The following is a 21,456-nucleotide window of genomic DNA, read 5'->3' on the forward strand; positions in this document are numbered from 1 at the left end:
TGTGTGCATGTAAGCATTGTGTTGATGGAGGTGTAGTACGCTGTGGTTTTAATGACTCTGTGTGCATGTAAGCATTGTGTTGATGGAAGTGTAGTATGCTGTGGTTTTAATGACTCTGTGTGCATGTAAGCATTGTGTTGATGGAAGTGTAGTACGCTGTGGTTTTAATGACTCTGTGTGCATGTAAGCATTGTGTTGATGGAAGTGTAGTACGCTGTGGTTTTAATGACTCTGTGTGCATGTAAGCATTGTGTTGATGGAAGTGTAGTACGCTGTGGTTTTAATGACTCTGTGTGCATGTAAGCATTGTGTTGATGGATGTGTAGTACGCTGTGGTTTTAATGACTCTGTGTGCATGTAAGCATTGTGTTGATGGAAGTATAGTACGCTGTGGTTTTAATGACTCTGTGTGTGCATGTAAGCATTGTGTTGATGGAAGTATAGTACGCTGTGGTTTTAATGACTCTGTGTGTGCATGTAAGCATTGTGTTGATGGAAGTGTAGTACGCTGTGGTTTTAATGACTCTATGTGTGCATGTAAGCATTGTGTTGATGGAAGTATAGTACGCTGTGGTTTTAATGACTCTGTGTGTGCATGTAAGCATTGTGTTGATGGAAGTGTAGTACGCTGTGGTTTTAATGACTCTATGTGTGCATGTAAGCATTGTGTTGATGGAAGTGTAGTACGCTGTGGTTTTAATGACTCTATGTGTGCATGTAAGCATTGTGTTGATGGAAGTGTAGTACGCTGTGGTTTTAATGACTCTATGTGTGCATGTAAGCATTGCGTTGATGGAAGTGTAGTACGCTGTGGTTTTAATGACTCTATGTGTGCATGTAAGCATTGTGTTGATGGAAGTGTAGTACGCTGTGGTTTTAATGACTCTATGTGCATGTAAGCATTGTGTTGATGGAGGTGTAGTACGCTGTGGTTTTAATGACTCTATGTGTGCATGTAAGCATTGTGTTGATGGATGTGTAGTACGCTGTGGTTTTAATGACTCTGTGTGCATGTAAGCATTGTGTTGATGGATGTGTAGTACGCTGTGGTTTTAATGACTCTGTGTGCATGTAAGCATTGTGTTGATGGAGGTGTAGTACGCTGTGGTTTTAATGACTCTATGTGTGCATGTAAGCATTGTGTTGATGGATGTGTAGTACGCTGTGGTTTTAATGACTCTGTGTGCATGTAAGCATTGTGTTGATGGAGGTGTAGTACGCTGTGGTTTTAATGACTCTGTGTGCATGTAAGCATTGTGTTGATGGAAGTGTAGTACGCTGTGGTTTTTGCTCATGACCTTAGTCAGTTGATTGAATTTGTTGCATTTGTTGTCACACACTGCAGTAACATACATTATATACTGTATGTGTACATTATGAATTCAAAACATGTACACGTGTCGGCCTTGTAACGTTTGTGTAGTTTATATGTGCAATCACAAGGAATGGATGGAGGAGAAACATTGCATATCATTTCAAGGAGTGTTGTTTTCACCATAACCCCCATAAAGATGCATGGAATTGTGAATCGTCTGAGAATAAGAACATCACACTATCTCTTTGAGTTATCCCTCCCAGCTCTACTATCTCTTTGAGTTAACTCTCCCAGCTCTAGATGTGAACTGAAGAGGAGATGGCTTCCCTGCAAACACATTCCTCAATGCTTTCTATTTCGATGAATGTTCCATTTAAATGATCATCATCTAGTGTCATGATACAGTAATAAGTTTGGTGTAATGACCAGCTTTGAGGCAAAAAGGCTGTGTTGTTCATAACGGTTGGCTTGTCACATTGTATTTCAAGGTGAATGGCATCGATTACCATTATAGTCCTTCAATTTGAAAAGAGCTAGACATTACTTATTTAATTGTGGACTGTGTGTGGCTACATAATCACATTAAGCTCTCTTTTAACAAATTAGATTAGTGAACTCTTCACACATCAGCACCCTGGACCTCTCAATTCAATCACAACCAAGTCAAATCAGCAGTGAACGTCACAGCAGTGATACCTTAGGCATACCAGAGTAGCAACACGCGCAGATGCATACGCTCGCAACTGTTGGGCGGCTCCTGTGTTGTACTCCGACATGGCATGTCATATCTATTTAGATAAGTTCAGCCCATCCTTTTATTTCCTATAGGTTACTGTTCCAGGGGAAATTGATTTAGTGTGGTGTCGTGTCTTTGGCTATGCCAGATTAATTGCTATGACATGCTATTCTATAAAATAATTTCTCCGTAATTAATATCACCTGATTGAACTAATCATGTAAATGTAATTAACTAGAGAGGGACACCACAAAATAATATTTATAGAGCTGTTATCTTCCGAATAAACTCTTAAAGATTTAGTAATATTTTACGTCAATAGCAGTCAAAATTAATCGTCATCTCATTCAGTCTCATATTCTGAAAGTTGTAAATTCTTGGTTATCTGCAAGAATCCTGGCTAACAAGTTGAATCAGCAATACAAAATTGGGTTTAATTATTTATTTACTAAATACCTAACTAATCACACAGAATCACACATACACAATTAAATCATAACTTGATTACAAATTGCCGTCATAAAGGAAAACGTCCCTAGCGGGCGGAACAGATATGACAGCTTGTTACACAAAGAAAAGGGGCGGGATTTTAGTGAAAGAGCGGGAGACTGGAACAGAGGCGAAGCTGTGCTATCGTAAATACAGTATCTTATGCGTTCTAAATTACCGCCCATTTGGAAAAGGAAAATGCAATAAATATTTACTCTGAGCTGCGCTTCAGTAGGTTGGTGGTAGATGGAAGACCGTATCGCCAACCCGAGTCCTCTGTCCTTTGAAGAATGTCTCTGGTGGTCACTGGATACGTTTGAGTAACGTCGTGTAGTAGACGGGATACTCTGACTGTCCTTCCTAACCTGCGTTTGTAGCAGCTGTTGCTAACTCAACGGCTAGGAGGTATCACTTCTGTAGTGAATACGAGTTCAAAGTTCATACCATTCACAACCAAAGTCCATGCTGATGTTGGCTTAGTTCTGTAGTTATTATCTGAAACATTCTGACATCGGATCGTCATCCTAATGTACCCGGAACAGAAAGTTATATTTTTGTGTCGCTCTGGCCAATTTGTAAGTCGCTCTGGATAAGAGCGTCTGCTAAATGACTTAAATGTAATGTAAATGTTGTCAATGGCTTATATAGTGGAGGGAGAGGGGTGTGTCTGAAAAGTGTATAACCCATGCCTCTTCACAGGGTGCGTCACTAATCACTTCTCTCGCTCTCTCTCTCTGCTCCTCCAGGTATGCTCATGTTTTGTTTGTTCCTTTGTAGTTTTGCATAGTTTTCACTCAGTCATGTTCACACACACATATTCACGCATCCATGCACTTTACATACACCTTACATCATGATACTTCCACACCTCATTCCTTTTTCTTAGTTTAAGTTAATAGTTTGTTTATAATAAAGAACACTTTTAAATTGGCCTATACCTGTTGTTCGTGTCCCCTCATTTTTGTCACAGGCTATGAGCCGGCTTGTGACAAGTGGAGACTCGTCCGGGATTGTAGTTAACTTGGGTTAGTTTAGTTTAGTTTGCCAAATTTTTTTGTTTGAGGGTATGTTTTGGTTGGGCCAATTTTGTTGAAGAGAGCGTTGAGAGCCATGTGTTCTTTTGGTTCAGTTAGCTTGGTAGCTAAGCAATTCACTGTGTTTTTCTGGGTTTTGTTCAGGTGGGAGTCCTCTCCTGTTCAGGCTTATCAGCGAGTGTCCATAGGAGGCTCGTGGTGTTTTTGTTTTAGGTGGCAGTGAACGTGGGTAGAGCATCCCTTTCCCTTTTCCCCTACATCGGCTCGGGAGCACCTCCGTGGTTATGGGAGGGCCGCCAGTTTCTGGTTGTCTTTTCCACTCCACTGGTTTTGTGTGCATAAAACCCCACCACATGTGACTGCACGAAGACCAGGGCCAGTTAGTTAGTAGTTTTGGAGGATAGTGGGGTGTGGCTCCTGTCCTTGAACCCAGACTGACAGCAGGTGAGTTGTGTGTTTTTTTTTAACAAAGTTAAATCAGCAGTTCTGAAGGTCTACGAGCTTGTGCCAGAGGCATATCGTCAACGTTTTTGTTACAGGAAAAAGTTAGATTCACAAACCTATTCTGAGTTTGTTTGTGATTTGACTACTGCATTTAATCGTTGGTGTACAGCTTCTGAAGTTTGTACTTTTGAGGGTCTGTCTAATTTGACTGTTTGAGCAGAGGCCCCAAACTTATGAAAACCCAAATCTCTCATTTGGAAGCTAAAATTACATTTCATCTCTTCACAAATAATTTCATATTCAAACATTTGAATTAAACAACAATTCCATGTGAATCCGATACCTCTGAAGTTTAGACTTTCCACAGTAGAGTTTATGTCATTCTATCATTGATGAGACTGTGTCAGAGGACAACCGAACTGACATAATATACCTTAAGTACCACCGCATATGTTCAGTTGGTCGGATTACCAGAAGATAGTTCATTTCCCCCCAACTTCTGATGTTCCCAGAATCTCTATGTTAACCAAGGGGTTTTCTTATGTCACATCAGTAGGGAAGAGGAACGGGGGAGGGGGGAAAGAGGTATTTATGACTGTCATAAACCTACCCCCAGGCCAACCATGACAGTGGGGTACACACACACACACACACACACACACACACACACACACACACACACACGCACACGCACACGCACACGCACACGCACACGCACACGCACACGAACGTAAATATACAATGAATGCAACACTTATTTTCTCAGCTCACCAACCAATTTCCTCAGGAAGACAAAAGAAGCAATAGGGGGAGGAACTGTATGAGGAAATAGAGTGTTGTGTCTCAGGGGGCTGGTGGTGAAACCTACAGTATGTTGTTTTATATTGAAAAGAGAAAGAGGTGATAGGGTAACCACAGATGCTGACAGACCCTGCACTGACGCCTCCTGTGTTCATTTCACGGTCTGTTTTGTTATTCCTTTAGTTTAATGCAAATAAAGAAGAAAAGATGGAGGAACAGGGTTTATGTTAATAACCTTTTACTGCAGTGGGTTAAATTAGGGTCACACAGAGTGTTCCTTAGTAGTCTTAAACAAATCTACTTTGAAAGAAATGTATACACCTCACACACATGGTTATGGGCTTTTAAAAAAGAAGACTCTTGTACCATGTCAGATATAGAGTTGAAATGTATTACATTTTGCTTTTGCATCCCATTATTATTATATACAGTGCAATATAATAAATATAATGGAACCGTTTGACATAGAAACACCATCTTTTCGCAGTAATAAATAAATATGTGATTTATTATTAAATTATGAAAAATATGAATAACATTCCACCCATGAGGCCACTGGGTCATTTGACTGCAGGACAGGGCTACACAGGCCGTCAAAGCCTTTATGAGAAGCTGCCTATCTTCTTGTGAATGACAACATAAACAACAACAAGTAAGCAGTTTACTCCCAATGTATTCTAGATGTACTTATTCCATGTTGATGTACACTCTGTGAAAAAAGGGATCTATAGGGGTTCTTTGGCTGACTCATAGGAGAACCTTTTCGGTTCCAGGTAGAACCATTTTGGTTTCCATGTAGAACCCTCTGTGGAAAGGGTTCTAGATGGAACCCAAAGGGATCCTACACAACACGTGTAGACCTTACAGTGAAATGCTTACTTACAAACTCTTAACCAACGATGCAGTTTTAAGAAAATACTTAAAAAATACAAATAAAAAGTAAGCGATAATAAAAACAAATAATTAAAGAGCAGCAGTGAATAACAATAGCGGGGCTATATACAGGGGGTACAGATACAGAGTCAATGTGTCAATGTGCGGGGAACCGGTGTCGAGGTAATTGAGATAATTATGTACATGCAGGTAGGGTTGTTAAAGTGGCTATGCATAGATAATAACAGAGAGTAGTAGCAGCGTGCGGGGGGGAAAATAGACTGGGTAGCCATTTGATTAGCTGTTCAGGAGTCTTATGGCTTGGGGGTAGAAGCTGATTAGAAGCCTCTTGGTCCTAGACTTGGTGCTCCGGTACCGCTTGCCGTGCGGTAACAGAGAGAACAGTCTATGACTAGGGTGGCTGGAGTCTTTGACGATTTTTAGGGCCTTCCTCTGACACCGCCTGGTATAGAGGTCCTGGATGGCAGGAATCTTGGTCCCGGTAATGTACTGGGCTGTTTGCACTACCCTCTGTAGTGCCTTGCGGTCGGAGGCCGAGCAGTTGCCATATCAGGCAGTGATGCAACCAGTCAGGATGCTCTTGATGGTGCAGCTGTAAAACCTTTTGAGGATCTGAGGACCCATGCCAAATATTTTCAGTCTCCTAAGGAGAAATAAGTTCTGTCGTGTCCTCTTCACGACTGTCTTGGTGTGCTTGGACCATGTTAGTTTGTTGTTGATGTGTACGCCAAGGAACTTGAAGCTCTCAACCTGCTCCACTCCAGCCCCGTCGATGTGAATGGGGGTGTGCTCGGTCATCTTTTTCCTGTAGTTCACAATCATCTCCTTTGTCTTGATCACGTTGAGGGATAGGTTGTTGTCCATGCACCACACAGCCAGGTCTCTGACCTCCTCCCTATTGGCTGTCTCATCGTTGTCAGTGATCAAGCCTACAACTGTTGTGTCATTAGCAAACTTAATGATGGTGTTGGAGTCGTGCCCGGCCGTGCAGTCATGAGTGAAGAGGGAGTACAGGAGGGGACTGAGCATGCACCCCTGAGGGGCCCCTGTGTTTGAGGATCAGTGTGGCGGATGTGTTGTTACCTATCCTTACCACCTGGGGGAGGCCAGTCAGGAAGTCTAGGATCCAGTTGCAGAGGGAGCTGTTTAGTCCCAGGGCCCTTAGCTTAGTGATGAGCTTTGAGGGCACTATAGTGTTGAACGCTGAGCTGTAGTCAATGAATAGCATTCTCACATAGGTTTTCCTTTTGTCCAAGTGGGAAAGGGCAGTGTGAAATGCAATAGAGATTGCATCATCTGTGGATCTGTAGGTGCGGTATGCAAATTGGAGTGGGTCTAGAGTTTCTTGGATAATGGTGCTGATGTGAGCCATGACCAGCCTTTCAAAGCACTTCATGGTTACAGACGTGAGTGCTACGGGTCGGTAGTCATTTAGGCAGGTTACCTTAGTGTTCTTGGGCACAGGGACTATGGTGGTCTGCTTGAAACATGTTGGAATTACAGACTCAGACAGGGAGAAGTTGAAAATGTCAGTGAAGACACTTGCTAGTTGGTCAGAGCGTGTTCGGAGTACACGTCCTGGTAATCCGTCTGGCCCACTTCCGTGTTTTGGAAGTAAACTGCTTACTTTTTCTCATTGACTACTTTTTCAATGTAAATAGCTCATTGGATTGTGGTAGTAATATAGTGACATTCAAAGTCAGTAGTAGGCAGTAAAAGTCAGTAGTAGGCAGTAAAAGTCAGTAGTAGGCAGTAAAAGTCAGTAGTAGGCAGTAAAAGTCAGTAGTAGGCAGTAAAAGTCAGTGGCTGTTATTGTAGCTTGTTGTCTTAGCTTAGGCCTTATCTGGCTGGAATTAGTCCCTCTCATGTGTCTGTGCCTGGGTGGGTGCGTGCGTACGTTCGGTTGTAATGATATGTTGTGCAATATGTCTTGGCTTTGGCCCCTGGATAGAGGTATACAGTGAACTTCTGAACAAGGACCAGAGGCTTTGTCACACAGCAGAACTAATTTAACCCCATTACTCCTCTCCTCCCTTGTATGTATCTGACACCACAAATAAAGTTCTCTCTCTCTTTCTAGATGGGAAATGCCTCTGAAACATCTTTGTTCGCTGACACATCTTCGTTCCTTTCTACCATCTCTAAAGAACATGACATCCTCATGGGGACCATCTATGCCATATTTGGTGAGTCTTTCTCCTGGTGTGTTTACCAGCTTTCACAACACTGCGGTTCATAGTATGCTCCGAGTTCAGTTGTGGAAAAATAACTTGAAAGATATACAAAGATAAAAGTCTAAGAAGAGGGATCGCAAAACAATGCCTTTCATTTCATTGCTTTTGTCCACTATTGGCAGTGTTTCATCTTGATTTACTGGATGCCTTGAAGCTCTCTACGGTATGTGCACTCTGCCATTTTACTTTTCAGTCTTGTTAAAACTCTAATTGTGTGTCTCAGGTGTTTTCTCACTGGTGGGGAATGGGATATTGCTGTTTGTGGCCTACCGGAAGAAGTCCTCCCTGAAGCCGACTGAGTTCTTTGTTATAAACCTCTCCGTCAGTGACCTCGGAATGACCATCTCTCTCTTCCCCATGGCCATCTCATCAGCCTTCGCACACAAGTGAGTGTCCACACTCCTTTACCATCCACTCCTCTGCTCATCAACCCTTACTTCTCCCATCCCCTTCCCCTTTCAAATCAAATCAAATCTCCCTTCTTCCATTCTTGAGGTTATTCAGTGTATGTGTGCTGCTGTGTTTTGTTATGCCCTCAAACATGTAGACAGACAGATAGACGGAGAGAGAATATAAAAACGTGAAATTAAAAGGTCACCTGTGAGACACAACTGTTTTAATAGTCATAAATACAGTGGGGAGAACAAGTATTTGATACACTGCCGATTTTGCAGGTTTTCCTACTTACAAAGCATGTAGAGGTCTGTAATTTCTATCATGGGTACACTTCAACTATGAGAGACGGAATCTAAAACAAAAATCCAGAAAATCACATTGTATGATTTTTCAGTAATTAATTTGCATTTTATTGCATGACATAAGTATTTGATACATCAGAAAAGCAGATCTTAATATTTGGTACAGAAACCTTTGTTTGCAATTACAGAGATCATACGTTTCCTGTAGTTCTTGACCAGGTTTGCACACACTGCAGCAGGGATTTTGGCCCACTCCTCCATACAGACCTTCTCCAGATCCTTCAGGTTTCGGGGCTGTCGCTGGGCAATACGTACTTTCAGCTCCCTCCAAAGATTTTCTATTGGGTTCAGGTCTGGAGACTGGCTAGGCCACTCCAGGACCTTGAGATGCTTCTTACGGCGCCACTCCTTAGTTGCCCTGGCTGTGTGTTTCGGGTCGTTGTCATGCTGGAAGACCCAGCCACGACCCATCTTCAATGCTCTTACTGAGGGAAGGAGGTTGTTGGCCAAGATCTCGCGATACATGGCCCCATCCATCCTCCCCTCAATACGGTGCAGTCATCCTGTACCCTTTTCAGAAAAGCATCCCCAAAGAATGATGTTTCCACCTCCATGCTTCACGGTTGGGATGGTGTTCTTGGGGTTGTACTCATCCTTCTTCTTCCTCCAAACACGGCGAGTGGAGTTTAGACCAAAAAGCTATATTTTTGTCTCATCAGACCACATGACCTTCTCCCATTCCTCCTCTGGATCATCCAGATGGTCATTGGCAAACTTCAGACGGGCCTGGACATGCGCTGGCTTGAGCAGGTGGACCTTGCGTGCGCTGCAGGATTTTAATCCATGACGGTGTAGTGTGTTACTAATGGTTTTCTTTGAGACTGTGGTCCCAGCTCTCTTCAGGTCATTGACCAGGTCCTGCCGTGTAGTTCTGGGCTTATAACTCAACTTCCTCATGATCATTGATGCCCCACGAGGTGAGATCTTGCATGGAGCCCCAGACCGAGGGTGATTGACCGTCATCTTGAACTTCTTCCATTTTCTAATAATTGCGCCAACAGTTGTTGCCTTCTCACCAAGCTGCTTGCCTATTGTCCTGTAGCCCATCCCAGCCTGTTGCATGTCTACAATTTTATCCCTGATGTCCTTATACAGCTCTCTGGTCTTGGCCATTGTGGAGAGGTTGGAGTCTGTTTGATTGAGTGTGTGGACAGGTGTCTTTTATACAGGTAACGAGTTCAAACAGGTGCAGTTAATACAGGTAATGAGTGGAGAACAGGAGGGCTTCTTAAAGAAAAACTAACAGGTCTGTGAGAGCCGGAATTCTTACTGGTTGGTAGGTGATCAAATACTTACGTCATGCAATAAAATGCAAATTAATTACTTAAAAATCATACAATGTGATTTTCTGGATTTTTGTTTTAGATTCCGTCTCTCACTGTTGAAGTGTACCTATGATAAAAAATTACAGACCTCTACATGCTTTGTAAGTAGGAAAACCTGCAAAATCGGCAGTGTATCAAATACTTGTTCTCCCCACTGTATATATATCCACTCTCTCTTGTACTCCAGGTAGTGTCAGCCATGTGGGGCCTCTGGCCTCAGACACTGAAAAAGTGAGAGAAATGGTCTCTGAATATCTATCGAATAAATGACTAGTCTGTGTCTGTCTCTCTCTCTCTCTCTCTCTCTCTCTCTCTCTCTCTCTCTCTCTCTCTCTCTCTCTCTCTCTCTCTCTCTCTCTCTCTCTCTCTCTCTCTCTCTCTCTCTCTCTCTCTCTCTCTCTCTCTCTCTCTCTCTCTCTCTCTCTCTCTCTCTCTCTCTCTCTCTCTCTCTCTCTCTCTCTCTCTCTCTCTCTCTCTCTCTCTCTCTCTCTCTCTCTCCAGGTGGCTGTTCAGTGATGTTACATGTATAAGCTATGCCTTCTGTGGGGTTTTGTTTGGACTAGCCAGTCTCACCAACCTCACAGTGTTGTCATCTGTGTGCTGGCTTAAGGTCTGCTGTCCCAGCTATGGTAAGTGAATGCAAAACCTTGACCTCTAACCCTGATCCTTGATCGCTAACCATAACTTTGATCCCAATATTAACTGACCCCAGCCCCTCTAGCACACCTTTCAGTGTATTGGGATGGTTGGAGTTGGGACTGAAAAATAGACTCTGAAAATGTATTATCACTAACCTGCACACTCTCTTTCAGATTTGTACTTTCCTCCCAGACATCCAAGCCTCAGGAACAGTTGTGGTAGGTTTGGAGGTAGGGAGGGGTTAGGCCACATTGCCAGCATCTCCGAAGCTGGATAGACTGGCAGAGTGGAGGGCAACCAAGAGGTTAAGGGTCATAAGTAAGAGGTTAGAGTTCCCTCAACTATTTGCTATTGTGCAGAAGATCAACTCCTCTCCGAAGTAGGAAGTAATTAACAGAGTTAAAGTGTAGAGGGGGAAGTATGATTCAAGGACACTCTTAAGACATGTCACTTTGGGACAGTGAGAAACCTATTTACTGGGTGAAGCCATTAAGTCACCGAGCATCCACTTGCCTTAGCAGCTAATTAGAATGTATTCGACCGTACATTACAGAGGGGTGTTAGGATAATAAGGTCTGGCTAATCACTAGTGATTACCGTTCCGTATTACAACTGTAGGGATTAACGTTCAATTCTCAGAGACAGACAGACACAATGCTGATCTAGCTTTGTCTGTTTAGCACACATAGGGTGTGTTTACACAGACAGGCCAATTCTGATATTATTTTTACTAATTGGTCTTTTGACGAATCAGATCAGATCTTTTCACATTAGATCTTTTTCAGAGCAGATCTGATTGGTCAAAAGACCAATTAGTGAAAAAAATAACAGAATTGGGCTGCCTGTGTAAATGAGGCCATACACACCATGCTCACATACACATGCACTTATGTAATGGATGGTGCGAAGAAAACGTTGAGCTACAAAACGGACAAAAAAGAGTATTGAAGGGCATTAGTAGTGTGCTATGTTGTCGTCTCTTTTAAGCTTTGAGAAAAAGTAGAGTGAGTGTGAATACACAAATTAATCTACTAAAGTCCATTAAAAGTTATCATTAGCTTTTCTCCCCCATCGTCTTGTATGTATGTGCGCACGCGCGCATGTGTGTGTCTGTGTGTTATTGGATAAATTAGTATCAAGAGTACATTCACTAATGAGTAGGATTAATTTGTGCCACTCAGGCTTCTAAAGATCTGCTTAGGCAATTACAAACATGTGAGCACACATACAAACCGAGGGGGGAGAGCAGCTGCCAAAACTTTTTTTTTTTAATTCTCCTTAGTAGATTAATTTTCAACTTTAAATCTCATCAACCCTCATGAAGAGCATCCATTGTGCAACAAGCTAATATTATAAATAAACAATTCTCAAAACTTTCACTCACTCACAAAATTTCTCGTTAAATCATCAATACGTTGTCAGAACAACACAGCCAAGTCATGATTAATAAAATAAATATATATGTATAGTGCTTAATTGGTCAGCAATTTGTAGTTTGATTTATGTAACTTAATTATGTTGACTTATTGCTGAATATACAGTGTCGTTGGAAAGTATTCAAACCCCTTTACTTTTTCAATATTTTGTTATGTTACAGCCTTATTCTAAAATGACTGAAAATGCTTTATTTCCCTCATCAATCTACACACAATACCCTATAATGACAAAACAAAAACAGATTTTTAGACATTTTTTACTCAGTACTTTGTTGAAGTACCTTTCACAGCGATTACAGCATTGAGTCTTCTCGGGTATGATGCTACAAGCTTGGCACATCTGTATTTGGGAGGTTTTTGCCATTCTTCTCTGCAGATCCTCTCAAGCTCTGTCATGTTGAAAGGGGAACGTTTCTGCACAGCTAATTTCAGGTCTCTCCAGAGATGTTAGATCGGGTTTAAGTCTGGGCTCTGGCTGGGCCACTCAAGGACATTAAGAGACTTGTCCGGAAGCCACTCATGCATTGCTTTGGCTGTGTGCTTAGGCTTGTTGTCCTGCTGGAAGGTAAACCTTCACCTCAGTCTGAGGTCCTGAGCGCTCTGGAGCAGGTTTTCATCAAGGATCTCTCTGTACTTTGCTCTGTTCATCATTGCCTCGATCCTGACTAGTCTCCCAGTCCCTGCTACTGAAAAACATCCCTACAGCATGATGCTGCCACCACCATGATTCATCGTAAGGATGGTGAACGGCTTCCTCCAGACGTGAAGCTTGGCATTCCTGTTGAATCTGCAGACGTTGAATCTGCAGACGTGTTGCTGTGCGTTTTGTTGCTGTGCGTTTTGCTGCCAACTTTACTTTACTTTGCTAGCTGACAACTTTACGTTTTTTTTGTTTTGTTTTTAATTACCGTTTATATTTTTAGTTTTTCCATCGCAACTTTTTTCCCTCATTCAACTTTTTCACTCCGGACGCTTTATCTGGACATGGTTCGTCAACACCTTCAACAGCCGAAGCTAAGTAGTAACATTAACATGATGTCTTCTAATTGCAGTCGCTGTACTCATAATATACAGGAGACTGTGCTACAAGCCCAGCTTCAGACGCAATCGTTAGGCAAGGGTAATTTCAGTGTAGGAAAGGAAGAAACAGCGTCTGTGCCACCAGTAAGTACAGATAGTAACGTTAGTATAAATCCCCCCGCACAGTCCCCGCAGCCGTACAACTTTCTCATGGCTTCCGGAGGGAAATGCTGTTGGAATGCTCAACCGGTGTCGCTCATTCAGCCGACAGAAACTTTCAACCGGTTCTCCCCATTATGTAGCGAGTCGGAGTCTGAGTCTGAGTCTTCTCTTGTCTCTACTCCTCCCGTTACGGGGTCTGAGACGCCGAAGGCTCCCACCATTAGCTCTGACAAATTGAGAACCCTAGTCATTGGCGACTCCATTACCCGCAGTATTAGACTTAAAGCGAATCACCCAGCGATCATACACTGTTTACCAGGGGGCAGGGCTACCGACGTTAAGGCTAATCTAAAGATGGTGCTGGCTAAAGCTAAATCTGGCGAGTGTAGAGAGTATAGAGATATTGTTATCCACGTCGGCACCAACGATGTTAGGATGAAACAGTCAGAGGTCACCAAGTGCAACATAGCTTCAGCGTGTAAATCAGCTAGAAAGATGTGTCGGCATCGAGTAATTGTCTCTGGCCCCCTCCCAGTTAGGGGGAGTGATGAGCTCTACAGCAGAGTCTCAGCACTCAATCGCTGGTTGAAAACTGTTTTCTGCCCCTCCCAAAAGATAGAATTTGTAGATAATTGGCCCTCTTTCTGGGACTCACCCACAAACAGGACCAAGCCTGACCTGCTGAGGAGTGACGGACTCCATCCTAGCTGGAGGGGTGCTCTCATCTTATCTACCAACATAGATAGGGCTCTAACTCCTCTAGCCCCACAATGAAATAGGGTGCAGGCCAGGCAGCAGGCTGTTAGCCAACCTGCCAGCTTAGTGGAGTCTGCCAATAGCACAGTCAGTGTAGTCAGCTCAGCCATACCCATTGAGACTGTGTCTGTGCCTCGACCTAGGTTGGGCAAAACTAAACATGGCGGTGTTCGCCTTAGCAATCTTATTAGGATAAAGACCTCCTCCATTCCTGCCATTATTGAAAGAGATCGTGATACCTCACATCTCAAAATAGGGTTACTTAATGTTAGATCCCTCACTTCAAAGGCAGTCATAGTCAATGAACTAATCACTGATCATAATCTTGATGTGATTGGCCTGACTGAAACATGGCTTAAGCCTGATGAATTTACTGTGTTAAATGAGGCCTCACCTCCTGGTTACACTAGTGACCATATCCCCCGTGCATCCCGCAAAGGCGGAGGTGTTGCTAACATTTACGATAGCAAATTTCAATTTACAAAAAAAAAAATGGCGTTTTCGTCTTTTGAGCTTCTAGTCATGAAATCTATGCAGCCTACTCAATCACTTTTTATAGCTACTGTTTACAGGCCTCCTGGGCCATATACAGCGTTCCTCTCTGAGTTTCCTGAATTCCTATCAGACCTTGTAGTCATAGCAGATCATATTCTAATTTTTGGTGATTTTAATATTCACATGGAGAAGTCCACAGACCCACTCCAAAAGTCTTTCGGAGCCATCATCGACTCAGTGGGTTTTGTCCAACATGTCTCTGGACCTACTCACTGCCACAGTCATACTCTGGACCTAGTTTTGTCCCATGGAATAAATGTTGTAGATCTTAATGTTTTTCCACATAATCCTGGACTATCGGACCACCATTTTATTACGTTTGCAATCGCAACAAATAATCTGCTCAGACCCCAACCAAGGAGCATCAAAAGTCGTGCTATAAATTCTCAGACAACACAAAAATTCCTTGATGCCCTTCCAGACTCCTTCTGCCTACCCAAGGACGTCAGAGGACAAAAATCAGTTAACCACCTAACTGAGGAACTCAATTTAACCTTGCGCAATACCCTAGATGCAGTTGCACCCCTAAAAACGAAAAACATTTGTCATAAGAAACTAGCTCCCTGGTATACAGAAAATACCCGAGCTTTGAAGCAAGCTTCCAGGAAATTGGAACGGAAATGGCGCCACACCAAACTGGAAGTCTTCCGACTAGCTTGGAAAGACAGTACCGTGCAGTACCGAAGAGCCCTCACTGCTGCTCGATCATCCTACTTTTCCAACTTAATCGAGGAAAATAAGAACAATCCAAAATTTCTTTTTGATACTGTTGCGAAACTAACTAAAAAGCAGCATTCCCCAAGAGAGGATGGCTTTCACTTCAGCAGTAATAAATTCATGAACTTCTTTGAGGAAAAGATCATGACCATTAGAAAGCAAATTACGGACTCCTCTTTGAATCTGCGTATTCCTCCAGGGCTTAGCTGTCCTGGATCTGCACAGCTCTGCGAGGGCCTGGGATCGGGAGAGACACTTAAGTGTTTTAGTACTATATCTCTTGACACAATGATGAAAATAATCATGGCCTCTAAACCTTCAAGCTGCATACTGGATCCTATTCCTACTAAACTGCTGAAGGAGCTGCTTCCTGTGCTTGGCCCTCCTATGTTGAACATAATAAACAGCTCTCTATCCACCGGATGTGTACCAAACTCACTAAAAGTGGCAGTGATAAAGCCTCTCTTGAAAAAGCCAAACCTTGACCCGGAAAATATAAAAAACTATCGGCCTATATCAAATCTTCCATTCCTCTCAAAAATTTTAGAAAAAGCTGTTGCGCAGCAACTCACTGCCTTTCTGAAGACAAACAATGTATACGAAATGCTTCAGTCTGGTTTTAGACCCCATCATAGCACTGAGACTGCACTTGTGAAGGTGGTAAATGACCTTTTAATGGCGTCAGACCGAGGCTCTGCATCTGTCCTCGTGCTACTAGACCTTAGTGCTGCCTTTGACACCATCGATCACCACATTCTTTTGGAGAGACTGGAAACCCAAATTGGTCTACACGGACAAGTTCTGGCCTGGTTTAGATCTTACCTGTCGGAAAGATATCAGTTTGTCTCTGTGAATGGTCTGTCCTCTGACAAATCAACTGTACATTTCGGTGTTCCTCAAGGTTCCGTTTTAGGACCACTATTGTTTTCACTATATATTTTACCTCTTGGGGATGTTATTCGAAAACATAATGTTAACTTTCACTGCTATGCGGATGACACACAGCTGTACATTTCAATGAAACATGGTGAAGCCCCAAAATTGCCCTCGCTAGAAGCCTGTGTTTCAGACATAAGGAAGTGGATGGCTGAAAACTTTCTACTTTTAAACTCGGACAAAACAGAGATGCTTGTTCTAGGTCCCAAGAAACAAAGAGATCTTCTGTTAAATCTGACAATTCATCTTGATGGTTGTAAAGTCGTCTCAAATAAAACTGTGAAGGACCTCGGCGTTACTCTTGACCCTGATCTCTCTTTTGACGAACATATCAAGACTGTTTCAAGGACAGCTTTTTTCCATCTACGTAACATTGCAAAAATCAGAAATTTTCTGTCCAAAAATGATGCAGAAAAATTAATCCATGCATTTGTTACTTCTAGGTTAGACTACTGCAATGCTCTACTTTCCGGCTACCCGGATAAAGCACTAAATAAACTTCAGTTAGTGCTAAATACGGCTGCTAGAATCCTGACTAGAACCAAGAAATTTGATCATATTACTCCAGTGCTAGCTTCCCTACACTGGCTTCCTGTTAAGGCAAGGGCTGATTTCAAGGTTTTACTGTTAACCTATAAAGCGTTACATGGGCTTGCTCCTACCTATCTTTCCGAGTTGGTCCTGCCGTACATACCAATACGTACGCTACGGTCACAAGACGCAGGCCTCCTAATTGTCCCTAGAATTTCTAAGCAAACAGCGGGAGGCAGGGCTTTCTCCTATAGATCTCCATTTTTATGGAACAGTCTGCCTACCCATGTGAGAGACGCAGACTCGGTCTCAACCTTTAAGTCTTTACTGAAGACTTATCTCTTCAGTAGGTCATATGATTGAGTGTAGTCTGGCCCAGGAGTGTGAAGGTGAACGGAAAGGCTCTGGAGCAACGAACCACCCTTGCTGTCTCTGCCAGGCCGGTTCCCCTCTCTCCACTGGGATTCTCTGCCTCTAACCCTGTTACAGGGGCTGAGTCACTGGCTTGCTGGTGCTCTTTCATGCCGTCCCTAGGAGGGGTGCGTCACTTGAGTGGGTTGAGTTACTGACGTGATCTTCCTGTCTGGGTTGGCGCCCCCCCTTGGTTTGTGCTGTGGTGGAGACCTTTGTGGGCTATACTCGGCCTTGTCTCAGGATTGTAAGTTGGTGGTTGAGGATTTCCCTCTAGTGGTGCGGGGGCTGTGCTTTGGCAAAGTGGGTGGGGTTATATCCTTCCTGTTTGGCCCTGTCCGGGGGTTTCTTCGGATGGGGCCACAGTGTCTCCTGACCGCTCCTGTCTCAGCCTCCAGTATTTATGCTGCAGTAGTTTGTGTCGGGGGGCTAGGGTCAGTTGGTTACCTGGAGTACTTCTCCTGTCTTATCCAGTGTCCTGTGTGAATTTAAGTATGCTCTCTCTAATTCTCTCGTTCTCTCTTTCTCTCTGAGAACCTGAGCCCTAGGACCATACGTCAGGACTACCGGGCATGATGACACCTTGTTGTCCCCAGTCCGCCTGGCCTTGCTGCTATTCCAGTTTCAACTGTTCTGCCTGCGGTTACGGAACCCTTACCTGTCCCAGACCTGCTGTTTTCAACTCTTAATGATCGGCTATGAAAAGCCAACTGAGATTTATTCCTGATTATTATTTGACCATGCTTGTCATTTATGAACATTTTGAAAATCTTGGCTCTCTCTAATTTTCTCCTTCTCTCTTTCTTTCTCTCGGAGGACCTGGGCCCTAGGACCATGCGTCGGGACTGCCGCCCGTGGTGACTCCTTGCTGTCCCCAGTCCGCCTGGCCTTGCTGCTATTCCAGTTTCAGCTGTTCTGCCTGCGGTTATGGAACCGCCACCTGTCCCAGACCTGTTGTTTTTCAACTCTTGATGATCGGCTATGAAAAGCCAACTGAAAATTATTCATGATTATTATTTGACCATGCTTGTCACTTATGAACATTTTTGAACATCTTGGCATAGTTCTGTTATAATCTCCACCCGGCACAGCCAGAAGAGGACTGGCCACCCCTCATAGCCTGGTTCCTCTCTAGGTTTCTTCCTAGGTTTTGGCCTTTCTAGGGAGTTTTTCCTAGCCACCGTGCTTCTACACCTGCATTACTAGCTGTTTGGGGTTTTAGGCTGGGTGTCTGTACAGCACTTCGAGATATTAGCTGATGTACGAAGGGCTATATAAAAATAAAATTGATTGATTGAAAAATTGAAAATTGATTCATGCCAAAGAGTTCAATCTTGGTTTCATCAGACCAGAACATCTTGTTTCTCATGGTCTGAGAGTCTTTAGGGGCCTTTTGGCAAACTCCAAGCGGGCTGTCATGTGCCTTTTACTGAGGAGTGTCTTCCGTCTGGCCCCTCTACCATAAAGGCCTGATTGGTGGAGTGCTGCAGAAATAGTTGTCCTCCTGGAAGGTTCTCCCATCTCCACAGAAGAACTCAGGAGCTCAGTCAGAGTGACCATCAGGTTCTTGGCCCTGACCAAGGCCCTTCCCCCCATTGCTCAGTTTGGCCGGGAGGACAGCTCTAGAAAGAGTCTTGGTGGTTCCAAACTTCCGTTTAAGAGTGATGGAGGCCACTGTGTTCTTGGGGACCTTAAATCCTGCAGACATTTTTTGGTACCCTTCACCAGATCTGTGCCTCGACATAATCCTGTCTCGGGAGCCCAACGGACAATTCCATCGACCTCATGGCTTGGTTTTTGCCCTTAAATGCTCTGTCAACTGTGGGGCCTTATATAGATAGGTGTGTGCCTTTCCAAATCGTGTCCAATCAATTGAATTTACCACAGGTTGACTCCAATCAAGTTGCAGAAACATCTCAAGGTAGTTCAATGGAAACAGGATGCACCTGAGCTCAATTTCGAGTCTCATAGCAAAGGGTCTGATTACTTATGTAAATAAGGTATTTATGTTTTTTTAAGTTTAATACAATTGCAAACATTTCTCAAAACCTGTTATCCCTTTGTCATTATGGGGTATTCTGTATAGATTGCTGAGGATGTTTTATTTATTTCATCCACTTTAGAATAAGGCTGTAATGTAACAAAATATGAAAAAAGTAAAGGGGTCTGAATACTTTCCGAATGCACTGTATCTGGAGTCCCTGATACTTGGTTAAAGAGTTAGGGGATGTCTCACGGTTTAGATGTCATGCTCCTGTGAACTGAGTGAGTGGAACTAATAAGCATAGGTAGTAATGGAAGTCAGAACAGCATTTTAAAAAGTTACACAAACTCTTCAGTGTGTGTGTGTGTGTGTGTGTGTGTGTGTGTGTGTGTGTGTGTGTGTGTGTGTGTGTGTGTGTGTGTGTGTGTGTGTGTGTGTGTGTGTGTGTGTGTGTGTGTGTGACTACTCTTCAGAGAGTGGAAGTCCGCCTTGAGGCTCTGGAGACTGCTGGCTGCACCAATAACACTGTTTGAAATGCAGATGAGCACAAATAATGATGTGTTTAAAAGAGTCAGCCCAAAAGAACCTTGTACAAATATAGCACACACAATAAGGACAGAGAAAAGTGGGGAACCAAAATGAGCAGAGATCAGTGTTAAGTTGTGAGTACGGTAGCAGTAAAAGTCACAGAGGATTAGAAGGTTTCCAGAGGAGAAACAATGGAAGGAGGATCAGAGTCATGAACTGATGACACACGTTTTACTACAGAACACCGGTGTCAGATAATTACGCAGAGCTCCACACAGACTGTACCATCAGCAAAAAAGAATACAACACTGTAGAGCAGGTGTCATTAGAAATGGAAGCAGGCTAGGACTGGCATCCCACCATCTCACTAGTCCGGCTCAAGGGATGACGGGGAGGTAGCATAGAATATTCAAGGGATACTCAAGGATGATATCAATGTTTAATTCAAGTATTCTTACTTTCAAATTAAAATAGGGATAGTTAGTCCAATAAATGGCCCCTGGTTGGGTGATACAGATGGTTCCAGGTTTTGACTAGCTGGGATACAGCTTATGTCAGAATTGAAAATAATTTACTTTTCGAAGCATTTTAGGAGGTCTTTGCCGCAAATTAGGAGAATGAACGTAGAAGGTTACGGGAATTAGGTTAAGGTTAGGAAAATGGTTAGGGTTAGCTAAAATGCACAAAAAAATGCAACTTTAGATGTCAGTTTGACATGAGCTATATCTCATCGAACCAGGCACTAACCAGGCACTCCGGTCTCTGATGTGTGGTGACCTCACGTGTGCCTGTCAGATCGCGATGGTGTGTTTTACACTAAAACTATCACGATTCCACTCTTTATTGTCCGTAAGACCATTCTAGTCTTCTCTCTCTGTAACACATGCACGCACAGGCACACAAACACGCACACACACACACACACTCCCAGCTCCCAGATACAACAACTATCCCCGTTCTTCCTGTCATTAGGTGCCACAGGAGAGGGATCTCGCTAGGTGTTTTAACCAGCCACATAGAGCTCTTTCTGGGAATCTATCAGCTCTGATGCCCTGGCCATCTGATGGCCTTCCATAAAGCACACAGGATAAGGCCAGGATGGTTAAAGACAGGTCAAATGGGTGAATAGAAAGAAAAAAAGAGTCAATGCCTGTTTCCTCTTTTTGGGGTCATTTTAAGTATCCATCCATTCCTACACAGAGCACTAAACCATCTTAAAGGAGTCTTTCACTGCTAGACTACTGCTTACCACTGCTTACTTGCTCAGTATGCTTATCTCCTTTCCTCCCCCCTCTATCTTTCTCCTGCTCCCATCTGTCTTATCGAGACTAGGAAAGGTTTTGCGGTACACCTGAGAGTTCCTCAAAACCACTAGTGTAGATTAGACTGACTCTCTCTCTCTCTCTCTCTCTCTCTCTCTCTCTCTCTCTCTCTCTCTCTCTCTCTCTCTCTCTCTCTCTCTCTCTCTCTCTCTCTCTCTCTCTCTCTCTCTCTCTCTCTCTCTCTCTCTCTCTCTCTATTCAATGGGCTTTATTGGCATGGGAAACATGTGTTAACATTGCCAAAGCAAGTGAGGTAGATAATACACAAAAGTGAAATAAACAATACAAATTAACAGTAAACATTACACATACAGAAGTTTCAAAACAAGAAAGACATTACAAATGTCATATTATATATATACAGTGTTGTAACAATGTACAAATGGTTAAAGCACACAAGTTAAAATAAATAAGCATAAATATGGGTTG

The 21,456-nt window shown here is 43.2% G+C and overlaps 1 protein-coding gene across 1 annotated transcript in view; it reads left to right on the forward strand.

Annotated features, from left to right (window-relative positions):
• opn7b (opsin 7, group member b) overlaps nt 1–21,456 on the forward strand; it is a 205,484-nt gene that overhangs the window by 169,376 nt on the left and 14,652 nt on the right. Inside the window, exons 2-4 of the mRNA XM_071348898.1 lie at nt 7,794–7,899; nt 8,171–8,333; nt 10,532–10,659. Coding sequence (XP_071204999.1) covers nt 7,794–7,899; nt 8,171–8,333; nt 10,532–10,659 — 397 coding nt within the window. The remainder of the gene's footprint in view (nt 1–7,793; nt 7,900–8,170; nt 8,334–10,531; nt 10,660–21,456) is intronic.

The sequence above is a fragment of the Salvelinus alpinus genome, chromosome 17 (genome assembly GCF_045679555.1).
Source record: "Salvelinus alpinus chromosome 17, SLU_Salpinus.1, whole genome shotgun sequence".
Lineage (NCBI taxonomy): Eukaryota > Metazoa > Chordata > Actinopteri > Salmoniformes > Salmonidae > Salvelinus > Salvelinus alpinus.